General features: G+C 38.4%; 2 protein-coding genes across 7 annotated transcripts in view; one reads left to right on the top strand and one right to left on the bottom strand.

The window, feature by feature from the left end:
- The window catches only part of DGLUCY (D-glutamate cyclase), a 58450-nt gene extending 35790 nt beyond the window's left edge, over positions 1-22660 (top strand). For 5 of the 6 annotated variants that reach the window (XM_061359924.1, XM_061359925.1, XM_061359926.1 and 2 more), the window contains 7 exons: positions 607-804; positions 2893-3153; positions 3617-3716; positions 5365-5513; positions 11653-11772; positions 12934-13085; positions 17673-18099. In XM_061359924.1, coding sequence (XP_061215908.1) covers positions 607-804; positions 2893-3153; positions 3617-3716; positions 5365-5513; positions 11653-11772; positions 12934-13085; positions 17673-17816 — 1124 coding nt within the window. In that variant the 3' untranslated portion in view covers positions 17817-18099. Of the gene's footprint in view, positions 1-606; positions 805-2892; positions 3154-3616; positions 3717-5364; positions 5514-11652; positions 11773-12933; positions 13086-17672; positions 18100-22551 lie in introns of those variants that run through there. The other variant, XM_061359923.1, reaches the window with a different exon arrangement.
- Positions 21573-23218, bottom strand: GPR68 (G protein-coupled receptor 68). Its single transcript, XM_061359929.1, has one exon. The coding sequence runs from the start codon at positions 23198-23200 to the stop codon at positions 22124-22126; it is 1077 nt and encodes a 358-aa protein (XP_061215913.1). The 5' UTR covers positions 23201-23218; the 3' UTR covers positions 21573-22123.
- Positions 23219-26191: the final 2973 nt, after the last annotated feature.

Below are 26191 nucleotides of genomic sequence, written 5' to 3'. Positions count from 1 at the left end.
GGCTGAACAGCCCCAACTTTCTCAGCCTGTCTTCATTGAGGAGGTGCTCCAGTCTCCTGATCATCCTCGTGGCCCTCCTCTGGACTTGTTCCAACAGTTCCATGTCCTTTTTATGTTGAGGACACCAGGACTGCACACAATACTCCAGGTGAGGTCTCAGGAGAGCAAAGTAGAGGGGCAGGATCACCTACTTCGATCTGCTGGTGATGGAGCCCAATGGCTTTATCAGTGCACCAGTTTCTTCTTGCACGTCACACCCAATTTTCAGACTTGATAGTCCCTGATACGCTTCCTTGGATGGTACCAATGTTTAGTTCCTAAGTTGCCTCAAGTTTATACCAAAGAGATTATTATAGAAAAACCTTATCTCAACTACGCACATGAACTTTTTTAAAGTGAAAACATTTTCAGATGTATATGCATACTTTTTTTCACAGATTGTATAAATTACTGCTGTGTAACTTAAAATCTCACGTTTTTATGATATAAGTGTCATCAGGTAGTGACTCTTACGTTGTTAAATGGCTTTTTGCAATTTTATCATTTTGATATTTCAATGTATTACCATAACCATATGCTTAATTTAAGTTTTTTCACCTATTTTAGGAGCTCCACTAGCTTTTACTCATTCTCCTGGCTGCATGTTCATAACTGACCTAAAGAATGACAATGTCACATTCAGATCATCAAGAGAAGTCCCACAAGTTCACTGTATTTCTCAAGATCCTTTGCATTATAGTATTGTGTCAGCAGAAGCAGCCCAAAAGATAAAGACTCTAGAGAACCTAATTGGAATAGATCCAGGTAAAAACAAAACCTCTCTTTGTTTAATGGATTTGCTATGCGGTAGGTATGACCTACCCTGCGTTTTTCAGTATTCACAAAGTTCAAGAATACAGTAAGAATCTAAATGCAGTTTTAAGATTTTAAAATTCTTTGTGGAATACAATGAGGTAATATAGCTAGGTCATACATTTTCTGTTACTATGCTAAATATTGGAGTCTGGACAAAACCATTCAACTTTATGGGTAATGAAGTGTTTGATCTTGATGACTGTGTACTCTCAAAGTACACAAAAGGATCAATGTTTACAGCCGACTGGAGAGCCCACAGGGAATAAGAACTCTTACTGAATAAAACCAAAATTGGTGTGTAAAATACTGGACACCTCAGCATGCTCGTTATAGCTACACAGGTATCCACTGTTGAGTAAATAGCATGTCTCTTTATATACATTCATGACTACTTTGCTCCTACCAGAAAATTCTAGTAGTTGCGTGGGTTTTCAAACACTCCTCTCGAATGGTGGAATTACATCAAGCTTTGCTAACATATTCGTTGCTGAGTTGTCACACGATGGACTAAAAGGACCTGATCACCACAAGAAGGTTGAGAGGTAGGGCTGCTTGTGCATACAAGGAAGATGAGAGGGAAATAAATGCAAACTGAATAGCACAGCCATTCCCAAAATACACACTGAATTAGCCCCTCTGTCTGCTGTAAATTCTGATCTCAGTTTCCCATAAATTTTCTGAAATCCTCTTGTAGGCAGTAGTGGAAAACAGCTTACGCCCAGCTCAGCTCTCCCAAGCTCTGGGATTGGGCTGTGTGCATATGTTTGGGTCTGTTTATTTTTACTCATAAGGCCTCTCCTTTTCCCACTCTTTGGAGTTCAGCTTGGCACAATGCCGTGCTCTGCAGAAATACAGGGCCTAACTTAAGAGTTAGCTCATATTATTGCTAAAGGAGAGTAGATACTTTATCTTAGTTAATATACCCCACTTCTCAGAGAGTAATATTCTCTCTTTCTGTTGCTTAAGTTTTGTTCAGAACATTTTTGTGTTCACTATCTGTATATTGTCTGTATATTATTTAGGAGGAACAGAGGAAGAAATGGCAAAGGAGAAATTGAGGGCAAAAAGAGGAAAGTGCAGGGGGCAGAAGAATGGTGAGAAAGATGAAGGTTTAAGGAGACTATGTGAGGCAGTGAGGACTTACCTCTCGTTATCAGCCCATAAATATCAGCACATTGTGCTGGTATTCCTGGTTTTCAGGAGTGCTAGCAAATCGAAAGGACTGTGTTGTGAACTTGAGTTTCTGAGTACCAGGGAAAAGAGAAGGGATATGAAGTGTTTGAACAATGAAAGACACACAGAGACAACACAGCATTGCCTCTTAAGGGACCTAGCCATGAGAATAGAGATATCTGAGAGATATCTGTTAATACCCATCTGTTTCTCAAGGTCATATAACATGGTTCTCTACTACATGAAGGCTTACAAGATCTTTCAACAGTCACCTAGATACCACTAATATTGAGCTTGTAACTTTCAATGTCTCTGAAACCTTGCTTGTCTAGTTTCATTAATAATTTCATTAAGTGCAATTTATTTGGATATTAGCTCTTCCCTAAGTGGATAGAGTTAAATAGAGACAAAAGACCACCTTACTCATATAAAGTCTGTATCAAAACTTCTGTAAAATGTGGGATGCTTCAGTTGCAATCCAGCTTCAGTAGCTAGACATGGAATATTGTGATTGTCACCAGAGGTCAGAGGAAAGCAAAGGGCCAAAGGAAAGGAAACAACATGCAGTAAGCTCTCAGAAAAGCTATTTACACCAATACCTAGAAATGCTAGGTATCGTAATTTTCAAAATCCAGTTAACTGAAATTCTTAACCTGGAAGCAGAGACCATTATCTTCATTACTCATATCCTACACCTTCCTAGGTTTCCTGAGGAAATTACCCCAATTCCTGCCTTGACCAGAGGTTTTTCTTTTTTTTATTAACCCATTTTGTCATTAAAGTATGCAGGTTCACTTATGCAGAAACTTCAAAAGCCAAATGATAAACTGAAGTGTACTACTCTGTTTTAAAACAATTCTGTAGGAGACCGGGGTATAATTCATCTGCACCGCCAGGATGAGCTGCTGAAGGCTTGCCTGTCCATCTCCCATGCTCAGTCTGTGCTGATAACAACTGGATTTCCTACCCACTTCACTTATGAGCCACCGGAAGAGAATGACGGGCCGCCAGGAGCCCTTGCTATTGCAGCTATATTGCAGGCCTTGCAGAAAGAGGTTGCCATAGTAACAGATCAGCGAGCCATGAATCTCAATAAAAAGATTATTGAAGAGGCTGTTCAACTAGGTAAGACACACACGTTTTCAGTTTTTAGCTTGCCAAGTTTTGCAAAGGTTTGCTTCAGTTAATCTCACTGTCACTTATATAGCATTTTTTTTTCCCCAGAGAATGAACCAGAGTTCATCCTCTAAGCTCTGATCAGCACTGCTACATGACATCTTGTTAAACTAGCTGGCATCAGGCTAATGCTTATATGTCTGGGTACTGATTCTAGATGTCTTTTCTTAACTTTGTAGACCTGTTTTGTATTGCAGTGCTCCATTTACAAATACTAACATCCAAATGATTTTAATTCAAGGTAGGGAGGCAGGGATCTTATCAGGAACTGTGTAAAGAGTCTGAGTCCTTACTATTCTCACTATTCTACTTTTTTTTTCCTTTTTTAAGTTATTAAAAAATACATAAAAAGAACCCAAACCAAAAAACCCAGGACCATATAGTATCTTAATTCTATTTGGTTTTCCTGTAGGAATCCTGAAGAGACCTGTCCCTCTATTGAGTTATCAAAGCAAAAGTGCTGATTCAGCTTTAATGTTTTTGTGTGAAAATGGGAATCCTAGAAGACCTAGGTATGTGTATTAAGAATGGGTCACACCCCTACTGCGTCAAGTTATAAGAAAATAATGACCATGATCTAAGAAGGTGTAATGGTTACAAGTAAATCCTTAACAGTTGGACAAAAAAAGAATGATACTTCATGTATCAATAGCTCTTTTCCTTGGAAAAACTTCTAAAAGCATTTCAGCTTTAATTCTATGTATAAACGAATACACCCACCATGTAATTTTACCAGTTTTCATATAAGTGAGAAAGTCAGAAAGGGGAAATATTACCTCCAAGTTTGTGAAAGAACCGGGAAGAGAGTTGTGGAGCATGTTCACTTTATAGAGCTTTGGCTCAAGTCTGACAACTGGGGAATCTGATATGATTTAGTGTCGTGTGTTTGTAATAGTGTGAAGGTGATCATCTTATTGCCTTTAGGCAGCCAAAGACAAAATTACGGATGTATGCAAGCACTTTTCAACATTGATTTGAACTGTTTGCATATACATTGTTGAGTATACAACATTAGGCAAAAATTCAAATGTATGTATGAAGTGTGTGATTAGGCTTAATGCACTGGAAAATTTGATAAGTAGCTGTACGCACATTTCATAACTTAGCAGGCAAATTCCATCCCCTTTACGTAGGCATATGTTACTCATTTTTATTCATCTTTCCTAGTAAAGCATTTTAATGTAGTTGCCTTCAGTTTATTCTGAAGCCTTTCACTCTCGTATTTGATTCAACACATTCAATTCCTGTTTTTTTCCACAGGTTAGTGTATAATTGTATGCTGTAATAGTATGCATGATACTGTCTTCATTTTTTATATTTTGTTTTTTAAATGTTGCTTATAGCTATGCATAATCTAATTACAGTCAGTTTCTAATTCATTTGATCCCACGGTCCCCAAAAGCTAAAGCATTTCTTTAAAGCAGACAACCAGATTAAGGTCTCTGAATCACTGTAAATGCCCTCACACAAGAACATTTGATAATTCAGAAGAACTGATAAACTCTTGACAGTAAAATTGGAGAAACAGAATTCTAACATACAGTAGCAGAACTGAGTAATAGAATTCAGTTTAAAACCTAGGGCATCTGCAGTACATCTATTTTCGTAACTAGCAAAGTAGCCACAAACTGATTGAAAAATGCCACAAATCTGAAGACCAAACCAAAAAACTCCTTAACTAGAAACAAATGAACGTTTGCCAAGAAATGCACTGTAAGCAGAGACTATATTTGCACTAACATTACTTCAGAGGCTATATTTGAACCAAGATCACTTCACCAGCTTCTTGTTTTCTTTGCAAACACTTACAGAGACTATTGTCTTACAAGATATTATGTATTTTAACACAAAACAGCAAGGCCAGATGGCTGACCCCAAGGATTGCTGGTTAGGAGGGTTTCAAGAGCTTCTCCATTTCTTGGTGGTAAATATGGCTTGAGGGACTTTCACTAAAGCTATAAAGAAACTATACTAACATTTGAAAATAAACTTAACAGAACTACACTCAGAAATAGCAAAGCAATATCTAAGTTTTACTTTGGATCCCAAACGGTCAAAAAGCGGAACAAAGCAGAGCAAGAAGAACAACCAACAGAAGGCTTTGTTATGTGAAAATCAGATCGTTGACTCCTCTCTGTTTTTTGACTTGTCTCTAAACAGATTTGATCACCTGATAGCAATAGAGCGTGCTGGGATGGCTGCTGATGGCAATTATTACAATGCCAGGAAAGTTAACATTAAACATCTTGTGGATCCCATAGATGAACTATTTTTAGCTGCCCAAACCCTTCCAGGAGTCACAACAACAGGTATGTGTGAGTTTGTGTTATATTCTCAGAAACAAGAGAAGCATGAACCAGAAACTCTTACTGGAAGTGAAGGGGAACAGGAGTCAGGTGCTGAATAACTGCTTGCAGGCTACAGCTGTTTGTTGTGGTTGAATTTAAAGAGATCGTTGCTAGAGAAAAATTGTAAGTTACTATTGAAAGGATCTCAGAGCCACAAAAAAAAAAGGAGTTGATTTCAAAGTTATTTAAGGACAAAAACCAAGTCCAGATGTGTGTTTTATCTACACATCACTGTGCGTATATACGCTTCTCTACGTGTAAGTTTTGGCACTGATTTTATTCTGTATTTTATGTATGAAAGCACAGAAAGCAAATTACTGTTGAATTGAAACACTACATATTAAAATATTATAGTTATTTTTATGATTGTTACACCTGTGTTGAAACAGCAGTCTGGATAGAATCCTAATTTATTTTGCCTTTAGCATTCTCTTAAGCACGGATTTCATATCTGCACCTAGTATAATACTGCCTTCTCTAATAAAATATATGTATACAGTAATAATCTTTACATTGTCTTTCTTGCCAAAACTACATTAGCATTGACTAATATGTCTAATAAGAATGCTTTTGTCAACATGGTGCTCCTCTTTTTTTGTCAATAGTCCTTTTTTTCCTGAAAACTTACCTGTATCTGGTTTTGAAAAAATATGCCATAGATCAAGGTATATAGATGAAGTTTTGTACAATGTTCTTGTACAATAAGACGTTTCTTGCTGCACATAATCTATATAAATACTAGAAACAAAATTAGAAGTGTCACAAAATTAGAACTAAGTACTCATGCCAGGCTGATTTCAGTCATGAAACAACATGTCTGCTGATCTGGCTTTTATTCTTCTTGTAGTGCTCTGGACTCAAGCATTACCAACAGCACGGGTAGTTTGACTTCTCAGTTTTGGTGTTTTTCAAGAAGGGGCTCCTGCAGAGATAATGCATAGTCTGATTTCACTCTTTTGGAATAATCTAAAAGCTGTACCACAGAAGAGTTCACTGGTTTTTGTTTGGGTTGGTTTGTGTTCGGTTGTTGGTTTTTTTTATTATCTTCAAACTGGCAATCCATTTTATTTAGATTTAATTCCATTTTTTTCTATTCCTAGTGAATAACTTTTAGCATTCCAAAAGCAGCACTTTAGGTGGCACACTATTGGCTATCTCAGCAAACAAGCTGAAGATTGACTGAATAAGGATAGAAAAAACTGTTTCATAAAGATGTTTAGCAAAAAGCCTCAGGGTGTTATCGCCTGCATTTAATTTCAGTTCTTGTCCCTGATTTTAGATGCTTGATACAAGGATTTCTGCAGCACATATATGACATCACATCCTAATTCCTTTAATAAAAACACCTTAACCTTTTAAAATATCCCAGAGCAGGTCAAAGCATATTATTGATTTCGCAAAGTTTTGAGTGTTCTGCAGGATGAGAATTTGAATCTGTTCATCAGAATTTAGTTTGGTTTAAACATTCTCTGAATATTCAGATATACTAAGAAGTGTCATTAATTAAAAATACCGCCAGCCTTTGAATAATAAGAGAAGCAGTTATCTAGATTCAGTGTGTCCCACTGCTGTGAATTTTCTCTAAAGAGATGTCTGCATAGAAAATGATTTAACAAGTCATAGTCTTCAAAAGATAATGAAGGTATCTGCTCTGATCTCCCATGAAATACATGTACGTATTTCTGTGCTGGAGAGCTAATTGTCTATAGAAAAATAATGTAGTTGTTTCTTGGAATGTCTGTTATCCAGTTAGTATTTCTTATTTTGCCTATCACACTAACTTTTTGTGTCCGTTTTTAAATTTGATTACAATTTTTGTGATGGCTATTGAATTTTTTCAAGGTATTCCTCCAAAGTCTACCTTTACAAAGCATCAGCCTGGGCCGTGGCCTTTGCATCTTGTCTGTCATTACTAAAGTTACTGTATTGCTACTAATTATGATATCAGGTTACCTTTGACTTTCTTAATGGTCAATAGGAATTTGAAGGCATATGTCTAGATCCAAAATAAAATGCAAATATTGTACAGCATTAGGGCAGAGTACTCACGTAAGTTTACATACTGGAAGAGGATACTAAAAAGATGAAGTTTTAAGCCTACAAAAGTCTTTATGTAGTGTGCTCAGTGGCAACGACATGCTATGTTAGTAGGTGGAGAGAGAAATACTAGAAGGTTGATGCTGATTAATTGCTGCCAAGTTTTGGCATCTGATCTAGGAGTCTGACCCCAGACAAATCATGAACAGTGCCCACAATTGTATGGGTACCAATATCATGAAAAGACATGGAGTAAGCAGCAACCTTCAGGAATGTACAAAGTAAGACCTTGGGCCCACTGTAGGAGAGGAACTGGTTCGAGACCATATTAAAAATCTGAACATGCACAAGTCCAGGGGACCTGATGAAATCCATCCGTGGGTCCTGAAGGAGCTGGCGAATGAAGTTGCTAAGCCACTGTCCATCATATTTGAAAAATCATGGCAGTCAGGTGAAGTTCCGATGGCTGGAAAAATGGAAATATAGCCCCCATTTTCAAGAAGGGGAAAATGGATGACCCAGGCAATTACAGACCAGTCAGTCTCACCTCTGTGCCTGGCAAAATCTTGGAGCAGATTCTCCTGGAAGGCATGCTAAGGCACATGAAAAACAACAAGGTGCTTGGTGACAGCCAGCATGGCTTCACTAAGGGGAAATCCTGCCTGACCAATTTGGTGGCCTTCTATGATGGGGCTAGAGAACTGATGGACAGGGGTAGAGCAGTTGATGTCATCTACCTGGACTTGTGTAAAGCATTCAACACTGTCCCACATGACATCCTTGTCTCTAAATTGGAGAGACATCAATTTCATAGGTGGACCACTCAATGGATAAAGAACTGGCTGGATGGCCGCACACAAACAATTGTGGTCAATGGTTCAATGTCCAGCTGGAGACCAGTAACGAGTGGTGTCCCTCAGGGATCAGTGTTGGGACCGGTCTTGTTCAACATCTTTGTTGGCGACATGGACGCTGGGATTGAGTGCACCCTCAGCAAGTTTGCTGATGACACCAAGCTGTGTGGTTCGGTTGATACGCTGGAGGGAAGGAATGCCATCCAGAGGGACCTTGACACGCTTGTGAGGTGGGCTGATGCCAACCTCATGAAGTTTAACCATGCCAAGTGCAAGGTCCTACACCTGGGTTGGAGCAATCCCAGGCACAGCTACAGGTTGGGCAGAGAAGAGATTCAGAGCAGCCCTGTGGAGAAGGACTTGGAGGTGCTGGTTGATGAGAAAATGAACATGAGCCGGCAGTGTGCGCTTGCAGCCCAGAAAGCCAACCGTATCCTGGGCTGCATCAAAAGGAGCGTGACCAGCAGGTCGAAGGAGGTGATCCTGCCCCTTTACCCTGCCCTCGTGAGACCTCACTTGGAGTATTGTGTGCAGTCCTGGTGTCCTCAACATAAAAAGGACATAAATCTGTTGGAACAAGTCCAGAGGAGGGCCACGAGGATGATCTGGGGACTGAAGCACCTCCTGCATGAAGACAGGCTGAGAAGTTGGGACTGTTCAGCCTGGAGAATGATGCGTGGAGACCTCATAGCAGCCTTCCAGTATCTGAAGGGGGCATATAGGGATGCTGGGGAGGGACTCTTCATTAAGGACTGTAGTGATAGGACAAGGGGTAATAGGTTAAAACTTAAACAGGGGAAGTTTAGTTTGGATACAAGGAGGAAATTCTTTCCTGTTAGGGTGGTGAGGCACAGGAATTGGTTGCCCAGGTAGGTTGTGAATGCTCCATCCCTGGCAGTGTTCAAGGCCAGGCTGGACAAGGCCTTGGGTAATATGGTTTAGAGTGAGGTGTCCCTGCCCATGGCAGGGGGGTTTGAACTTCACGATCTTAAGGTCCTTTCCAACCCTAACTATTCTATGATTCTAAGACATGAACAGCTGAGGTTGGGAAGACTCGTTTTCCACAAAAGACTGGAATAAAAGATTAAGAGATGTCACTGAAATCACATGCTATTTTGTTCAGCTGTCACACAGTTGACATAGCTATATGCTATTTATATAGGAGCTAATGAAAAGCTTTCCAAAGTACTGCATGAAAAAATATGTGGTTACATTTTTCCCTTTCATACAAACGATTTTTAGCACAGAAGACTGACATTTCCTGGATTTTTCATGAATGTAGTTTCAGAAACCAATGTAGTCATGAAAACTTGTGTGGAAGATAGACAGAACTATTTTTCCTCTTCCTGGAAAGCACTCAGGCCTTTAGGAGAAGAGGGTTCATCTCTATTTTCAGACATCTATATTTGAGATATTTGCTGTGGGGTGAAATGAACCGAATGTTTGAAGGGTGTGTTTTTCTCTGCTGACTTTAAAAGAAGTCTAAGTGACTGGCTCATGCGTAGAGATGGCTATATTTTGCCAGGTGAATCTCACTCTGGAAATCTGCAGTAGAACATAGTCCTCTGCCAACGTGTAGAAGAATAAGAAGACAAATGGTACAGAAAAATATTTGGTGTGGTGTTCCTTTCCTCCCAGTGTAATGCTAATGGGATACACCTACAGCAGTAGATCTACCAACTGCATAACCATCCTGGTGACAGGACTACCACAAAGACAAGAAAAAGCAAAGCAAGTCTAATACAAAAAATCCCCTGAGCAGCAGATTAGGATTTCTGAGTTAAACTGTTGATAATCTTGAAAGGACAGTAGTTCATTTTAGCCTTTTCAAAGAATACTAAGAGCAAAATTTTGGATTTTGAATATGAGGAAAATTAAAATATGCGGGTTCATTCAAAACCCATACTGCAGCACAGTAGTGACTACCATATGCATATACGAGGTACACACTTATGTCATTACCTATTTGAAAAGTACTACCAGCAAACAGATTTTAGAAATTCCAACACCAAAAGTGAACAGATAAGAAAAAAAATCAGCTGTTCCATGGCAAATCCTTTCATGCTAGTTATGTGTCACTCAGTTATGCTTCCCTTAACTATATAGAATTAAGGATTTAAATAAAAAAATGCTGCTGAAAAATAACTTTGAATTTCACTTAAAGAAGGAATTTGCTACAGACTTATGTGAGATATTTATGCATGTAAAATTTATCATTTTCAGGGCTTGAAGTGTAAATTACAAATACTGCAATGTCTCTCCTGTAACACATGCTATGCATTAGAGCCCAGTCACATTTCAAATTCAAATACGCTGCAGGGAGGACTTGGAGCTCTTCACTGTTCTGTTTCACTGACATTAACCAGGGTTTTTCTGTAAATTCTTCAAACTTGAGAAGATGCCACTTATCCTAAGAGGTGAAAGAGAAACATTAATTTCCATTTAAATGGATGTTTTGAGTTGTGCTTTTTATACATCATGTTTTTACTTGACCAACAGAAATCAAGTTCCCACACCCTGAATATAAAACACTTAAAAAAAACCTCCAACAAACAAACCAAAAGAACCACCTAGCTAATTTTTTTTCATAAATCACTAGGAAAAATGAAAACAGTAGTAGTACACAGGCTTGGGTCTTTGTGACATGACAGGGATTGGTGTAGAAGAGATTGCCAGGGCACAAAGTTCTACTTCTGCCGAAGTCCTTATGTATATTTTTGCTTATCTTTCTGCAATAATTGCCACTTTTAATCTTTTTTTCTTAATTAAAGCTTGTAGCAAGCCAAAGTTCTCATGCTTGCTTTATTGTAGAAGAGTAGGCTAACTTCTCGGGTTAATTTTAGATCTATTTTCTAATTGTCTAATGTCCTTCTGATAATGCATTATATAGAACACTCATTTAAGGCCTTCCAGAAGTAAAGTTTACTATCTTAATTCTGCCTGCAGCTCATGAACACTTGATAATCTTGATTTCTTTTGCATGCACCAGTGCAGCATACATCTCATTTATATACTTACAGGTTTGCATGGGATAGGTATTGTGCAATCAGTTATTTCATTCAGTCTTCTGGTTTTAGACGCTTCTGTTGAAGAAGGATAAATCAAGCTACAAACTCTCACAGCAGCTCTGCGCAAGACACTGGGTGCTTTCTATGTGGATTGTTATTTATGCTGGGTTCATACTCATTCGGTCTTCTCTTTTAATAAAGGTGTTGGAGATGGAGGAAATGAATTAGGGATGGGCAAAATAAAAGATGCTGTAAAGAAGCACATAAAAAACGGAGATGTTATAGCCTGTGATGTGGAAGCTGATTTTACTATTGTAGCTGGTAAGTGATCTTTTGGGGGAAATGGGAGATTTGCTAATGTTTGAGAATAGAACTGACATCTGTCTGTCCAGCTAACTTGTATTGGCCTTTTCTTTGTGTAATCAAGTCATCCCTAGCAGATGTCTCCATGTTACATCAATTTTCTGAAGCATTAAGCAACTACATCCCCAGGAGGACTAACTGAAATTTAAGATGTTCCCTGAAGAAAGTGAATTTAATTGGAAACAGCTGGACAAATCCTGAATATTCTTGAAAAAATCACATCTGAAATAAAATAACAAGGAAGACTGCAGGGAATTAAAATGTATATGCACATAGGGATTCTCATTATAACTGATGAGCTTCTGTGGCTCTGACCCTAAGTCAGTCATATTGCTCTTATCCAGGGAGGCTGTTTTGGCAATTCTAATGGGTTTTACTTTGAAAGTGACTGTCACACCCAGGTCCTGCAAAGGGAAGTGGGAGCTTGGACACATTTAAGCATGGAGAACTACATGCACTAATCCAAATTCCACAATTCTTGAAAATTTTGCTATTCTGCATCTCTGGAAAAGGTTAGCAGGCAGCAGAGATAACTTCTTACACCAAGTTTCAGATCTAATGATCTCCAGTACAGCCTTGACATAGAAGGTGTCAAAGATGACTGTGTAGTCCAATTTGATAACAGCACACAGAAAAATTCTGGATATTAACTATGTTAAAATGTCTTCTTGTATATGATACTTATGCCAAGGACACTGGTTTAGGATACTTTATCAAAACCTTCTACGTCTCTGATTAAAAGCAAAAGACACCAGGCTGTAATACATGACCTCACAGTTCATGGGCTTCACATTAAGCCAAGTGGAACTGTGTTTTATAGTCCATGCCCATTTGAGTTTTTACTTTGTTGGAAAGACAAAACAACAAACTAAGCTAGATGGAAACTTGCAGTAATTCAATCTGAAATACTACTGAAAACATTTTAATACCTTATGCAACTATGTATTTCTGAAAAGTTCCCAATTCATGTCAACATTTCATTCATAACCATGCTCCATTTCACTATCGCTCCATGAGAGTCGGTTGTACATGCCTAGCGCCTTATACAGGTCAGGTATCTCTGCAATAACTGTCGGGGTGCTTTTCACAATTTGGTTTCATGGTGATGCTCTTTTGCAGGGGTCTCTAACTGGGGAGGCTATGCCATTGCTTGTGCTCTGTATATCCTCAGCACTTGTGAGGTACATGACCGTTATCTGAGGAAAGCTGTTGGGTTTCCACGGCTATCAAACAAGATGGTCTGGCTATCGGCACTTCCATCAGTTACCAAGGTAATTTCTGGAGGGTCAAGGAGTTGTGACTTGCTTATGACATGTAGATGGAATTGGCTACCAGTTGCTAAATCCTGCCTAGTCCAGTTCAACAGCTTACTTTCACATGGTCTTTAGGTGTATTTTAGGAATCCCTGGTGAACAAGCAGCCACACTGTACTTAGAATATTCCTCAAAGGATTTAAGAAAGATTTAACATAAAAACCTTAAAAAATGAATGCTATGTGCTGTGGCTTCAAGAAAAGACAGTGCTACAATTTTATGGGCAGTACAAGAAATCCCTGTATTGCAATACAGTGACTAAAATTCCCAGTTCACTTACTTAGGCTCATTCATGATTTATAAATCTCTGTTGTCGCCTTCTGTAGCTGCCTCTCTTCCAAAGTCAAAAGTCACAGTTCTAATACAGAAGCCAATTCATACTTCTGATCTTTGCACCTGTCCTTCTGGATCTTTCCACCTTTTTTAGTTATCTTGGAAACTTTCTATAATTAGTTTTGAATGGTTCTAAACTAAAGTTGGAGGAAGATTTGCAGATGAGTATTTTTAAATGTGTTTTGACTAACGCCGCTTGGAACAGCATGATATTCTGGGAATGCAACGGTTTCAAGACTGAGAAAAAGTAAAATAACTGAGAGGGGTGAGAAATGACTCTGATCTGTGTTCATCCTGCTAAGCATGTGGCTCCATTTTTAACTTGGGAATGTTTAAAATATATATACGTGTGCACACACTCAAAAATCAAATAACGTTTGTTCCACTGTATTTATAACAACTTAGGAACTTCAAACTTCACTTTTATTGGCAGAGTACCTCTATAGAGACTAGGAGGACAAAACCACCAAGTCTGCGACCTCCAAGAATACTAAGCAGAATGTAATCTGTTTACCATAGATGTTGCCCACAACAGTGCAGTATTTCTCCTGAGATGACAGGATGTTCTGTGTGAAATTACAGCAAAGCACCTCTAAAGTATTTTAGAGTAGGTCTTACTTTTTTAATTATTGCTATTTTGAATTTTCATCCAAAGATCATAAAACTTAAACCAATCCCAACATTTAGCATAGCCATATAAGCCTCTTACCCTTTAACTTAACAAAGCATATGGCACCTTTCTGTGCAATCTTTTTCATAAATAGGTAAATCACAGTGTCTTTTTCCAGTTACATCTACTGGTTTTGCCATTTAAATTAATGTACCCTAAAAACTACTATGATCAAAATTCCTGGTAATAAGATACTGTAATTAAATGTGATGTTCTATACAGGAAATCCTTCTTGCTTTTATTTTACTAAGTTACACAGCTGGAGTATTGATAACAATACGGGAATGGGCTATTGAAAGTGCAATAGCAAAATCTATTGAGATAAAATTAATGGAAAGCATTTTGTGGTGGAGAGAAAATTACAAAATGTCTGACAAGAGAATACAATATCCTTAATTACAAATCACACAAGAGTAAACAGTGCATAAGACTGCAGAACACATTAGTGTTCACATACTCCATTAGTATAAAAAAATTCAAACCATTTATGTTTATATGGCTACTTTCTGCCCAATCCAGTTTCTTTTAATATTCTAATGATTACCCTAGGAAGATGAAGAGCACCACCACAAGCACTCACCTTGGTCTTTGTATCTGTCTGCCTGTAGTTGGAAAGAAGACATTTGAAGGAGTGCTTAAGCACCAAACAGCTTTCTTACAATCTTCTATTTTTCTTCCAAAATCAGTATTCCTTCCATGAAAACTAGAGATCATACTTATTAAATTAATACTTCCCCTGAAATGCTATTTCTCTGCAGCCTCATGCTCAAACAGTGTCAGGATCACACTCCAACAAAGCCCAGAACTGTGGAGCTCTCCATTGCCACTGAACAGAATGCTGAGGTTGTTCTAACTGTGTGCATTGGTCTTTATGTGTATTTTAATAAAGGGTACTGCAAAGCATTAGTTCCTTGCTGAGAACTCAATGAGCAAGAAGCAATTTGATCTAAACATTCTTTACTTACCTTTCAGTTGTGGAGTTGAATCATGTGGTTTCAGATGTTCTGTGGTACTTTTACTAAAATTACTGTAGGGAAATATATTAATTCATACATATACCTACAGTCAACTCTGCATTTCCTTGCATCTCCCAAGCAGGTTAAAGTATCAGGCAGCTGTTCTTTTACTGAATTTTTATTAACGCTAATAACTAAACTGTATAGTATTTATTTTGAAATTGTGACCTATAAGAATATGAGTTTCTTTATAAATGAGCAATATATAAAGATGACATTTATTTTAGTATTTTTATTAGTTCTGTCATTCACAAGGGAGTTTGTTTCTTGAATAAATTGCAAACTAACAATTTTTCTATTTATTTATATTTCTAGTTACCCACTCCTAACATAGTTACTTACTAGAGAATGGTGAGAAAATTGCAGCACTTTACAGCTAAAAAAGTGTACTGTACATTGTGTATGTGCCTCACAAATGGAAACAATAGCATTTGATGATATAATATGTTTTATCAGGCATAGTTATATAGTATTAAGCAAGCAAGCAAGCAAGCCTTGTTTCCCCACATAAGCATGTAAGCAGAACAGAGTGCTCAAATATGTAGATATGTAGGCAAAACAATTCAAATTAGAAATGGTATTTTGCATATCCCATTCAGGTGTGTCTTCTGTGACATAAGAGATTTAATTTGCCACTTTGCACATAAATACTCAGTGCTAAGAAAAACCTCTCACGCAGAAATAGCAGGTGCTTACATTTGCACTCATATATATGATCGTTCATATCATAGCAGATGAAGTATATTTAAAACTTTATAAATTATAAAGTAGCACTTTTGTGCAACCACTGTATCCATATCATTTTCTCAATAACCATATCATCGCTGTATTTTGCATGATGTCAAGACTGACCCCATGTAACTGTATATTTTTCTATTCAGTAGAAGACCAGAGCTTTATTTAACTTCGTTGGAGCTAAGAACTAGGATGCATTACTCATAAATATTAGACAAATCTTTATAAAGTGCATTCAGAAAGCAGGTTACCAGATTATACTAATTTCTCAGCTCACTGGCCATGCAAGGTGTGCTTTAATCCTTTCAGAAATGGTTGCATTTTTTCCATATACCGCATTATGTAAAATAATAGCCATATTGTATCTAAATTCAGATCTAAACTTGTTGTATTCTTTATGGTTTAGAAGTCTTCCTAGGGAAAAAGATAAAATAAAAAGGAAAAAAAGATAACATTCAACAAGAGAATATTGGACAGTTTAACTTTAAAAGCTTTTCATTGGTAATTTATGTCCAGGACTTTGCTAGAAGTTGTTGTATAGGAATATCAAACAAGAAGTACTTAAACCTATAAAACTGCTTGTCAAGGTCACTGGTAGGGCTGTTCCAGTAGGGATTTCTGTCAAAGAAGGGTCTTGCACAACTGGAAACAGAACAGTGCACCAAAGACTGGGAAAGGCATTCCTAGCAAAGGAAGGGAGAAAGACGGAGATAGATGGCTGTTCTGATATCTTCTGTAAATTACCACAGGATATGGGGGCAGGGGGAAGCTAGGATGGGAGTAGGCTTTTTATTTTTCTTAGAGCGTTATTAACAGAATTAGAGAAATAAATCTCTTTGTAGTAAATGCTAAGACAGTAGAAAGAGTTTTACTGTGTACAGTTCATGTCAAATGAAAAGCAAACCATTTTATGTTAGAAATACTTCCATCTGAAACCAGGTCTTCTATTTTCACTGTTCATAGAAACAGTAGGGTTTTTTTTCAGAGCTGATTTTATCCCATGTTTTCATCTCTCAATGCTCAGTGAACCCTGGCAGACCCTACAAATGGGTCTGTTCCTGCTGTGCCCTTGAACAGCTCAACTTGGAACATGCTTTGTTATCTACTTACATTACTGTTAAGCAAGAAAATAACTGTTACAAACATGAAATTAAGTTGCAATTCTAAATAAAGTATTTGCTATTTCAGACAATCACAAGGAAACACAATTTCAAGGTTTCTCCCCTCCCCATCCCTTTCCTAAGCAACAAGACTGATAAAATCAATAGAAAAAAGGAGGACAGAGAGAAAAAGGCATGCAGAGATCACAGAAGTAGCAGGAAAGAAAAGCATTTGTGCCACCTACTCAAGTACTCTCTCTACCTTTTTTTCCCTGATGTATTCCCTTTCCTTCTCTTTTTTCTTTAAAGATGCTGCCAGCTGCTATGCTGGGGAAACTACAGGTAGTTTTTTAGATGCTTTCAGTGGAAGTTCCTCCAGTTCTGATTTGTGCAATGTAGGAACTTGAAGCCAGGCAAAAAAGGATTCATGTTTCTGAACTGACACTAACGTGTCATTTGAGGGAGTGTGGAGAACAATATAATTCATTACTTAAATAGTAGTCAAGAATATAAGCCTTTTTACACTTCTCAAGTTTCAGATGCTATACATACTCCTCGGGGCAAGGAAAAAAGGGTGCTAGCAAATTGCTGTCAAAACAAATTTGGAGGATGTGCTCAGAATGAAAAGTCTTGATGAATGCTCTTGTTTGATTCAGGATTTTAATTATATTCTATTTATTTGGCTTATAAGGAGGAAAAACTTCTGAAAACACTTGTGCAGCACGGAGTCCGCAGTGGAAAAACTGCCAGTCTAGAAATGGAAGTGGATGGGCTGCCCTTCTACAACACCCATTCGGCTATGATTGAAAAGCTCCAAGAAACAGCACAGCAGTGACTGCCCCTAAGTCAAGAGTTGCTCCCATGTTCTTGCCTTCTTCCCTAGGCTTTCACAGGGTGTACAAGATCATGAAAAGATGACTTCTCATCTCTGGTGTCTTGGCTGCACACAACCTTTCACTGTTACCCTTACAACATCTCTGTGAATCATCATAATGATTTGGTCTAACTTTCTTTTCTGTAATTTTATAATGGAGAATGGATATTAAATCTTAGCATAAACTAAGAGGTGACCTGGTTTCTACAAAGAAAGCTTCTCATTAAAATGAAATATTATTGCATTGCTGTTCCTGTTTTACTAACCTTGCAACTGCAACAGGAAGTTGTAGCAGCTTGGATTTAAAAATACCTTGTGGTGGGGAAAACAGTTGCAGTGGAGAGAGAAGGTGCAAACCAAAAAAACCCCAGAAAACGTTACAGTAATAAAAGTTAAATACAGCTCCCTTGCACGCTCCCTGTAGCCCCTCTAACATCGTATTCTTATGGTGGTGGGTAGTTTGTGGAAGTGTGAGAAAGCAAGGGAAGTTTTACCTGAAGTAATAACAGTAAGGTCAGCCTTGCAGGGCTTCTGTACAAATGTTAAGCTGTGCCATCTGCCTCCTTCCTGTTAGTAGTTTGCCATTTGTATATTTTGTCCTTTTCTAGGTAATACTGAAAGGTTGTAGACATTTCTGGGTATCCTATTGTTAAGAATAAATTAATTAAATACAAAGTGATTAAAAAATAATGCTTAGAAATTAAAGCATCATTAGAAATTAAACAAAACATTCAATACTAAATAGAATTATGTAAATGAACATTTACATGAATTCCAGTTATAGAAATTCAGCTCCTGACAAGAATGAGTGAAGCAGAACTCAGAGGCCTAGTAACGCTGAACCAGTACATGACAACTGATTGTGAATTCTGCCTGATTCCTGTCATTTAAAGCTGGGATTTTACTTTAATTCCAGATGAGTGCCAGGGCTGAAGTTTTGCTGCAGCAGGGAGGACAGGGTATATTTGACACTGCACCTCTCAGGCACCTATGCCTTAGCAATATAAAATGATTATAATTGTACAAAAGGCAAGCATCAAGCCATTGTGCTTTACCAGAGTAAGAATGGCAGTTCAGTTTAGCCACTGCCTTTTCCAAAGGACAGTGAACTTCCAGCAGTGAACACCACCTTTTATCTAACATTTCTTTCCAGCAGGTGAGTTTTATTTTTCTTCTCTTATGTCAGGCAAACATAACTTTTTGAGAATAAGAAAAAACAGTTTGTAGCACAAACACTAGCACACTTTGGACATTAATCTTCTAAATCCTTGAGGATACACAGCCCTTAAAGACTTAGAACAGTTGAACATGTATGAGATAAAGAAATCTTAATGCTAGACTTGCTGCTAGACATTCAGATTCACCAAAACTCCCAAAGTTTATTTTATACATTGATCATTTGTTTTAGATTCATTTTACTTAAAGCCTTCTTGTAGGAAGTTGCAGTAAAACTATCTTTGAAGCTTCACAATTAGACACTAATTAATATTCTTTTTTAGAAATCTCCAAACTATATTAAGTAAAATATTTCTTATGAATAGCTGAGCTTCTTGCCAAAGGCAGTAACTCCCAGGACAGCATATATCCACTGCTGCACAGAACCCACAGAATGAAATAGGCATCATTTAAAAATGTCTGACTGGGAAAAGACACAGCGGATTTTCTTCTGTGTGCTACAAGCTTACTTGTGTGTTACACTAACAGGTGCAATGTGTCTTATTCTTTCTGAATATTAACTTCTGTCAAAAAATATTAGTTTAGTAAGCTTGTTCTCTTTCTTTCCCCCAAATACAAGTTTTAGCAATCAGATTTTATTAAGAAATAGAAAATATAAAATGTAATAATTTATTTCACTTTTTCTATAATGCACGTTTTAAAAATCCTTTCTCGTGCAGTCCCAAGCGCCGTGTTTAATCCGACTGCAATGTGTAGCAAGCAATCATAGTAGGACCCTTGATTGATTATGTCCTGGCTGCAATGAAAAGAAAGGCTCTGAGTGAGAGTTACCTTTTTCCCTACAGCTCTGCAGCCTAAGGCTAACAGTTACAATACAGAAGAAAAAACGGGAAAATATTGCCTTCATAGAAATAAGAAAACAAAACCAAAACAACAACTCCTGTTGTGGGTCAGCAGGTTAAATGTTGAGAACTGAAGAAGAATATTGGACTGTTACACAAGTTTCCATCCGATTTTAAGCTGCTGCAGCTGACCAAAAGCTGACCACATCAAAGAACCAACTCAAATAAGCCTTAATCCCTCAGATGACAATTCCGTGTACTACAGCATGCTCTGCATTCCAGCTAATTTAAACAACATGGGTAGCTGTAAAGAAGTAAGGCGTAAACAGGACAATAAATATTTCCTCCTAGAACAAACCATGTGTGTGTCTCACAGCCTGCACAGTCATGGGAGTCCAAGTGGTTGGCTCAGTGCTTAACAGCACAGTGGCACAGCACCAGGGTGGCTGGGAGCCCCATCCTTGCCATCCCATTGGTACACACAGGAGATTAGAGGAAAGATTAAAAGAAAGTAAAGCTAAACAGCACTAAAGGTCCAAAGAAAAAAACATGCATGTATAAGGGCATTAATCCAGCTTGGTGAGGGGTCCGAGTCTAAAGAAATGTAAAATAATTAAACAAATCAAATGTTAACCTAAGCAAACCTAATCCCCTCCTGGGACTGGAGACATGAACCCTTTCTGCAGGAGGAGGGAGGAAAAGGTTTGCAGTCACACAAACAGAAACTGTAAGCCAAACACATGAGACAGCTATTTCAAACACAGGGTGAACAAATATAGGAAGAAAATAATAAAAACATTCTTTATTAAACACATCCCCTAAGTACTTCCAATATTGCACTCTCAACACTCTCAAGGTGGTTTCCAGACAGCCATTAGAATATATTCCTTTCAGAAACTGATGACAAGCAGGGCTGTTTTATAATGACGTACTTGAGACATCAGCAATAGATTGGCTGCCTAGAGAATCTTTTGACATTTCACAAACAAAACCAAACAACCCAAACCTGATCGTCCTGCTGGAAGTTATCAGCTCCAGGCTGCACAGACAGAAGTGTTTCAAGAATAGTTTGAAACCAGTGAAGTGAAAAGACAAAGCAATATTCATCGTGTAACAGTTACAGATACAAGAAGGTACGATGAGCAGAAGTATACAGGATTCATTAGTATAATACAGGAAAAAAAACCCCAAACAAACAAACTGAAGAGGAGAGAGTGGTAGAAACACTGCTATAGACCACAACATGCACCAACTGCCATTATCTCTGCTCATTCCTGTATTTTGTTTCTGTCTAAACCAGGAAACACAGATCATTCATACGTCATATTTCTGATACTGCATTTATTGAACAATGACCAAACCACAAGCTATAGTATCTGTGGGAGCAGAATCCATTTACCAGTTTCCCTAACAACTGTATTTTTATTTAATTGCCTGCATGGTCTGTGCTGCACAAGACATACAAATCGCAAAGGACACAAACCTTAGGTAGGTGTAGCAGAATTCAGATGTAACTAAATTTGTCTTTGAACACAGTGACTCAGAAAAGCACATCAGTTCAAAGCACCTCACATACTAACAACCTCCCAGATTATTGGAGCCAAGAGTTCTCATACTTTGGAAGTCAATAGGAACCTTACAATGAGGTTCAACAGTCTGAGATTCAATAGTCAACCAACAGACTGAAGGGCTCAACAGATGCGGGGCATCTTCTCCCAAAACATCTCATATTATTGGACTGGCGAGTTTAGGAGGCTGCTTCTGGCACAGTCTTTGCAGGCCTCACCACCAGCTGAAGGAGAAGTTATTTCAGAGTTATAGAAATACTTTTTTTTCTTTTTAAAAGTACATATGGGGACATTTAATTTGTTCTGTCCCCAGCCTTTTCAACATACGATGACAGCTTATCGAGAATTATTTTCTCTAGATGTTACAGGGGCAAACAGTTAAAGACAAATTCAACAGAACCACATACCATGAATAGTAGCTTATTCCATTCAATGGAGTCATCAGGACAACGGTTTTTGAGTGGTGCCCCAAGGACAACAAAACCACGATTGGAACTGAGCTGACCCAGTGCATACTTTCCTCACTATTGCCAAGGCCCAGGCATATCCAGAAACAACCTCGCTGTACTGCATTTCTAATAAGCCTCTGGGAGGTAACACTGTAGTACATGGATGACTCAGATGGATACACTCACATGGCCATAGCTGCAAATTTTAGATTAGTGTTATTTTTTGATGACTGCTATAGGCCGCTCATGTTAGTTGTGGAGGAGTCCTTGATTTCACCACCATCAGATGATACTTGCAATAACCCTGGCTGTTGTTCATGCTGTGGCCTGTTGAGGGGTTCTGAAGTGTTCAGTGGATAGGATTCCTTTGCCTCAGGCTTCAGATACCCTAAACATGTTAAACAAGAGTCTCGCATCTTGGCAAAGTTCTGGTAAGTGCTTTCACTGGAAAAACAGTACAATACTGGATCAGCAACACAGTTAAAAGTAGTCAACAGGAGGGAAACATGGTAAATATTGAATATTTTCTCAGCAAACGAGCAGCTGTTCTCCAGTAAGCTTCGAACCACCAGGAGGATGTGGTATGGTCCAAAGCAAACTAAAAAAATGAAAACAGTGCTTGAAACCAGGCGTTTAATTTGGATTTTCTTTTTCTTTTGAGTTCCGGGACTCTTGTGGACAACTCGTAAAATCCCACAATATGAGAAGGCCAGAAGGAAGAAGGGGAAAAGGAAGCCAGCAGAGAAGCGGTAGTAATTGACATTATGCTCCCATTCTTTGATGGGGTAGTGCTCAAAGCACACCACATGGCTATCAGCGTCCATACTGACTTCCCCATGTGTAAAGACAAAGCAGCATGTCATGATTTCCTTGGTCCAGATAATGATGCTCACAATCACAGCAGCCTTCATTGTCCGAAACTGCTGAAACCGAAAAGGGTGCACTACTGCGAGATAGCGGTCAATGGAGATGCAGCAGAGGAAGCCCACACTGATATAGATATTCTCATACAAGATGATGCCGCAAATCTTGCACAGCAGCTCATCATAGGTCCAATTGTCATGCTGTAAAACATACTGAAGCCAAAAAGGCAAAGAAAATATGTAGAGCAGGTCTGCGATGGTCAAATTGCAAAGGTAGATACCCAATTCATTTTTAGCCTTGATCTGTAAATACCCATAGTACAGTGACAGGCAGTTAGCTGGCAAGCCTACTATAAATACAAATATGTACACTACAGGGGATAACATCTGGTGGATATCATGATTGATAGTGCACTTCTCAGTTGCATTCTCTGTGAAATTCACCATCTTCTACCTCTTCCTGTGGATCACTCATCAGGATCCTGAGTGAATAGATGTAAAATTTAATTTCATCCGGTTTCATACGTCACTTACTTCTTCCACAGACCTGTAGGCTGAAGGGATGACTTGCTGCAGGATGTTAATAACCTGAAGGTAGAACACATGAAAATCTTCAGAAATGATATGATTGTCAAATATATAGTATGGTTTTCAGTAAGCTGCATTTTCCTAGCCTTAGATTTCTTATAGTCTTTGATAGAAGATAAAGCCTGTCTGGAGTCGTGATTCATATGAGTAAGTCCTAGTTCTTACCACAAAAGTATCAGAAAATTGTGTGCTCAAGAATCCCAAAGCAAACGACAAACATTTGTTGTTTTAGCTTTGCAAGTGTCTAAAAGTGAAGAAATATCATCTGCTTTGCAGATGGAGCACAAAACCAGTAATTTGATTTGTCCGTGATAGGAAAAACGTCTCTGGTGAACCAGCAGTCCACTCAGACTTCCGCAGAAGATGCAGGGTGCATGAAACGGTTGATTTTACATTTCCATTTCTTAAATTTCCTTTTAGATACCATGGAATAGGCAGTTAAACTCATCAGGATGGAAAAAAAAAGAAAGGAATTTTTAGCAGTTTCTCTTACAGTTATGTAGATGCACAATCCTGAAAGCAAGCTGTCATTCTCTCCCAAAAGGACCCTGTAAAAATCTGGCACAAATTACCCCCGTGGTCTCAGTCCTACAGGATATGCTATTACAGATTCCTTATTTGCCATCAACTGTCATTTACTGCTACTACTTATATAGCTGTATCTTTCCTTTTCATCTTCATTGAATATGAGCGTAATTGTTTTCACCTGGAAAATCTTCTTTAATCCAAGCTCATACCCATACAAACCATTCCATATTATACTATTACTGTTTAAGACACAAAATCCACTGCTGACAAGGGGTTAACACTGAAGTCATCTAGGACAAGTGTTCAGTCTTGAGCCAGCTCACAGTGATTAAAACCTAGACTAAATGAAGTATCACGTTCAGCATTTAATCACCTCATATGATATATTCACATTGGCACAAATGCTCAGAACTGGTAAACAGCGAGGCAAACTGCCCAGCCTGATGGATATGTGTTTTACCTGATCATGCAGAACAGCAAGACTCTTCCCAGAAAATGCACAGTTGTGAGCTATCCTTTTGTAAGGTTAACAATTTGTGTGCTCTTCCTACAGCTTCAGTTAACATGGCTTCAAAAGGAGACAGCTCTATCCAGAACAAAGATAAGGCATAAGGCCTTGTTCCTTTTTTTGGTTTACCATCCTAATTTACATTGTTGTCATCATCTTATGTTCTGTCTAGGAACATGGTATTTTTTCCAAGGCAACCCGTATGAAAATACAACCACACTGCAGTAAAATTAATGTCAGCTGCATCATTTGAGGATGTTGATGTCCTTTCTTTTTTTCTTTAATAAATGTTTTTTTTAAGCAGTGGTGGGCTCTACTCATGTAGAAATTGAGAAGAAAATCGCTTTGTTTAGGTTAGTAAAGAATTGCCCAGCTGAAATAAGTGACCAAACCTGCAAAGACTTTCAGTGTTTCTGGTTTCTTCAACCAGTGCAGCACAGTCCCACAGAAATCACAGCAAACTTAAGAACACATGTAAATATTTAAGAATTAGAATGTTGCTTTCATTCCTTTGCTTATCTTTATTTTCTTACTGACAGACAGAACACTGGCCCTGGGTTTGGTGGAAGTGTTCTTGGGGATCTCAGTTGACTTCAGTCTTGAAACAACAGGCCAATTAAGCTCATCTCTCTGAAAACTTCTGACTTTATTGTCCAATGCAACTTGTATGAAAGACCAGTCAAGTCTAGGACAGTGCAAATTCTGTTCTCCTCCTCTCAATCTCACACAGCTCCTCTGGGGGTTAAGAGACACCTCTCCACTGGGGATGGCACAGCAAATAGATAATCAAGCACAGCAGCAGAAGGGCTGCTTAAGGGACCCAGTCACAGATACTCATGGTTCAGTTTGACGTTTTCTCCAAGAGATTGCGATAACCTTCCCATGAAATAACAATAATGTTATCAGCTCAGATGTGTATCACAGAACTTAATCACTGATGTACAAATTTCCCAGTTTCTAAATAGCTTCATAACCACCATGGAGCTCTTCTGTCTCCAGGAGACCTGGCTCCTCATCTGCAAGAAAAGAGCACAGAATCTTTGCTGAAGCAGGTTTGATAACCTCCTTATCTCATCCTGCCTTTTCCACTCAGAGCTCCTGGCCAACTACAATTGTATTTGTGTTTGATACCACTTCATTTCTGTATAATAATTTGGCGACTTTCACATGTGAGATTTTGCCTGCACAGAATGATTAGCACACCTAGTTGTAGTCTAAAATGCCTAAACATATGGGATCTATCATCTAATCTCCCAACTAGAAGTATCCAGTCAGTGTCCAGTTCCTGTTGATGAGGTCAACTAATAATTCAAAAGCTGTCAACAGTTTTGAAAAGTCAGAACTGTCTTTATAGGTCTAGCATAGTCGAGCAGCTGCGAGTTCTGCTCAGTGTAACCCAGTGAGTCAGCGTGGATCACAGGATGAGAAAAAGCAGATGTACTCTACAGTTGCACAGTTTTTTGAAAATTACCCTTTTCCTCTAAAAACTCAAAATGTTTTTATTAAATTATGTTAATGTCATGGACAACATGGCCATAAAAATATTTTCTGATTATCTTAAAATTCTTGCCAAAATGCCGAATGGGAAGGAGACAGCAAAAGTCTCATTGATACGGCATTATGCTAATATTATATAAACTTATGAGTACAGCATCATTTCCTGCTCCAGGAGGAACCGCTGCAGCGGGCTGCTTCAGGGGGCTGGAAAAGAAGGCTGGCCGTTACAAATCCATTTGCCTTGTGCTAACAAACCCTCCCCAGTTTCAAAGACAAGAATGGAAATACTAAGGTCCAGGTTCTTGCTTGTGCAACAG

The sequence above is a fragment of the Neopsephotus bourkii genome, unplaced genomic scaffold, assembly GCF_033783945.1.
Source record: "Neopsephotus bourkii isolate Nb327-2 ecotype Australia unplaced genomic scaffold, CSIRO-AGI_Nbou_v1 NB_998, whole genome shotgun sequence".
Classification (NCBI taxonomy): Eukaryota; Metazoa; Chordata; class Aves; order Psittaciformes; family Psittacidae; genus Neopsephotus; species Neopsephotus bourkii.
This window is presented reverse-complemented; position numbering and strand designations above follow the sequence as displayed.

Coding starts and splice junctions, on each gene's coding strand:
- GPR68 (XM_061359929.1), bottom strand. CDS start 23,200: ATGGTGAATTTCACAGAGAATGCAACTGAGAAGTGCACTATCAATCAT.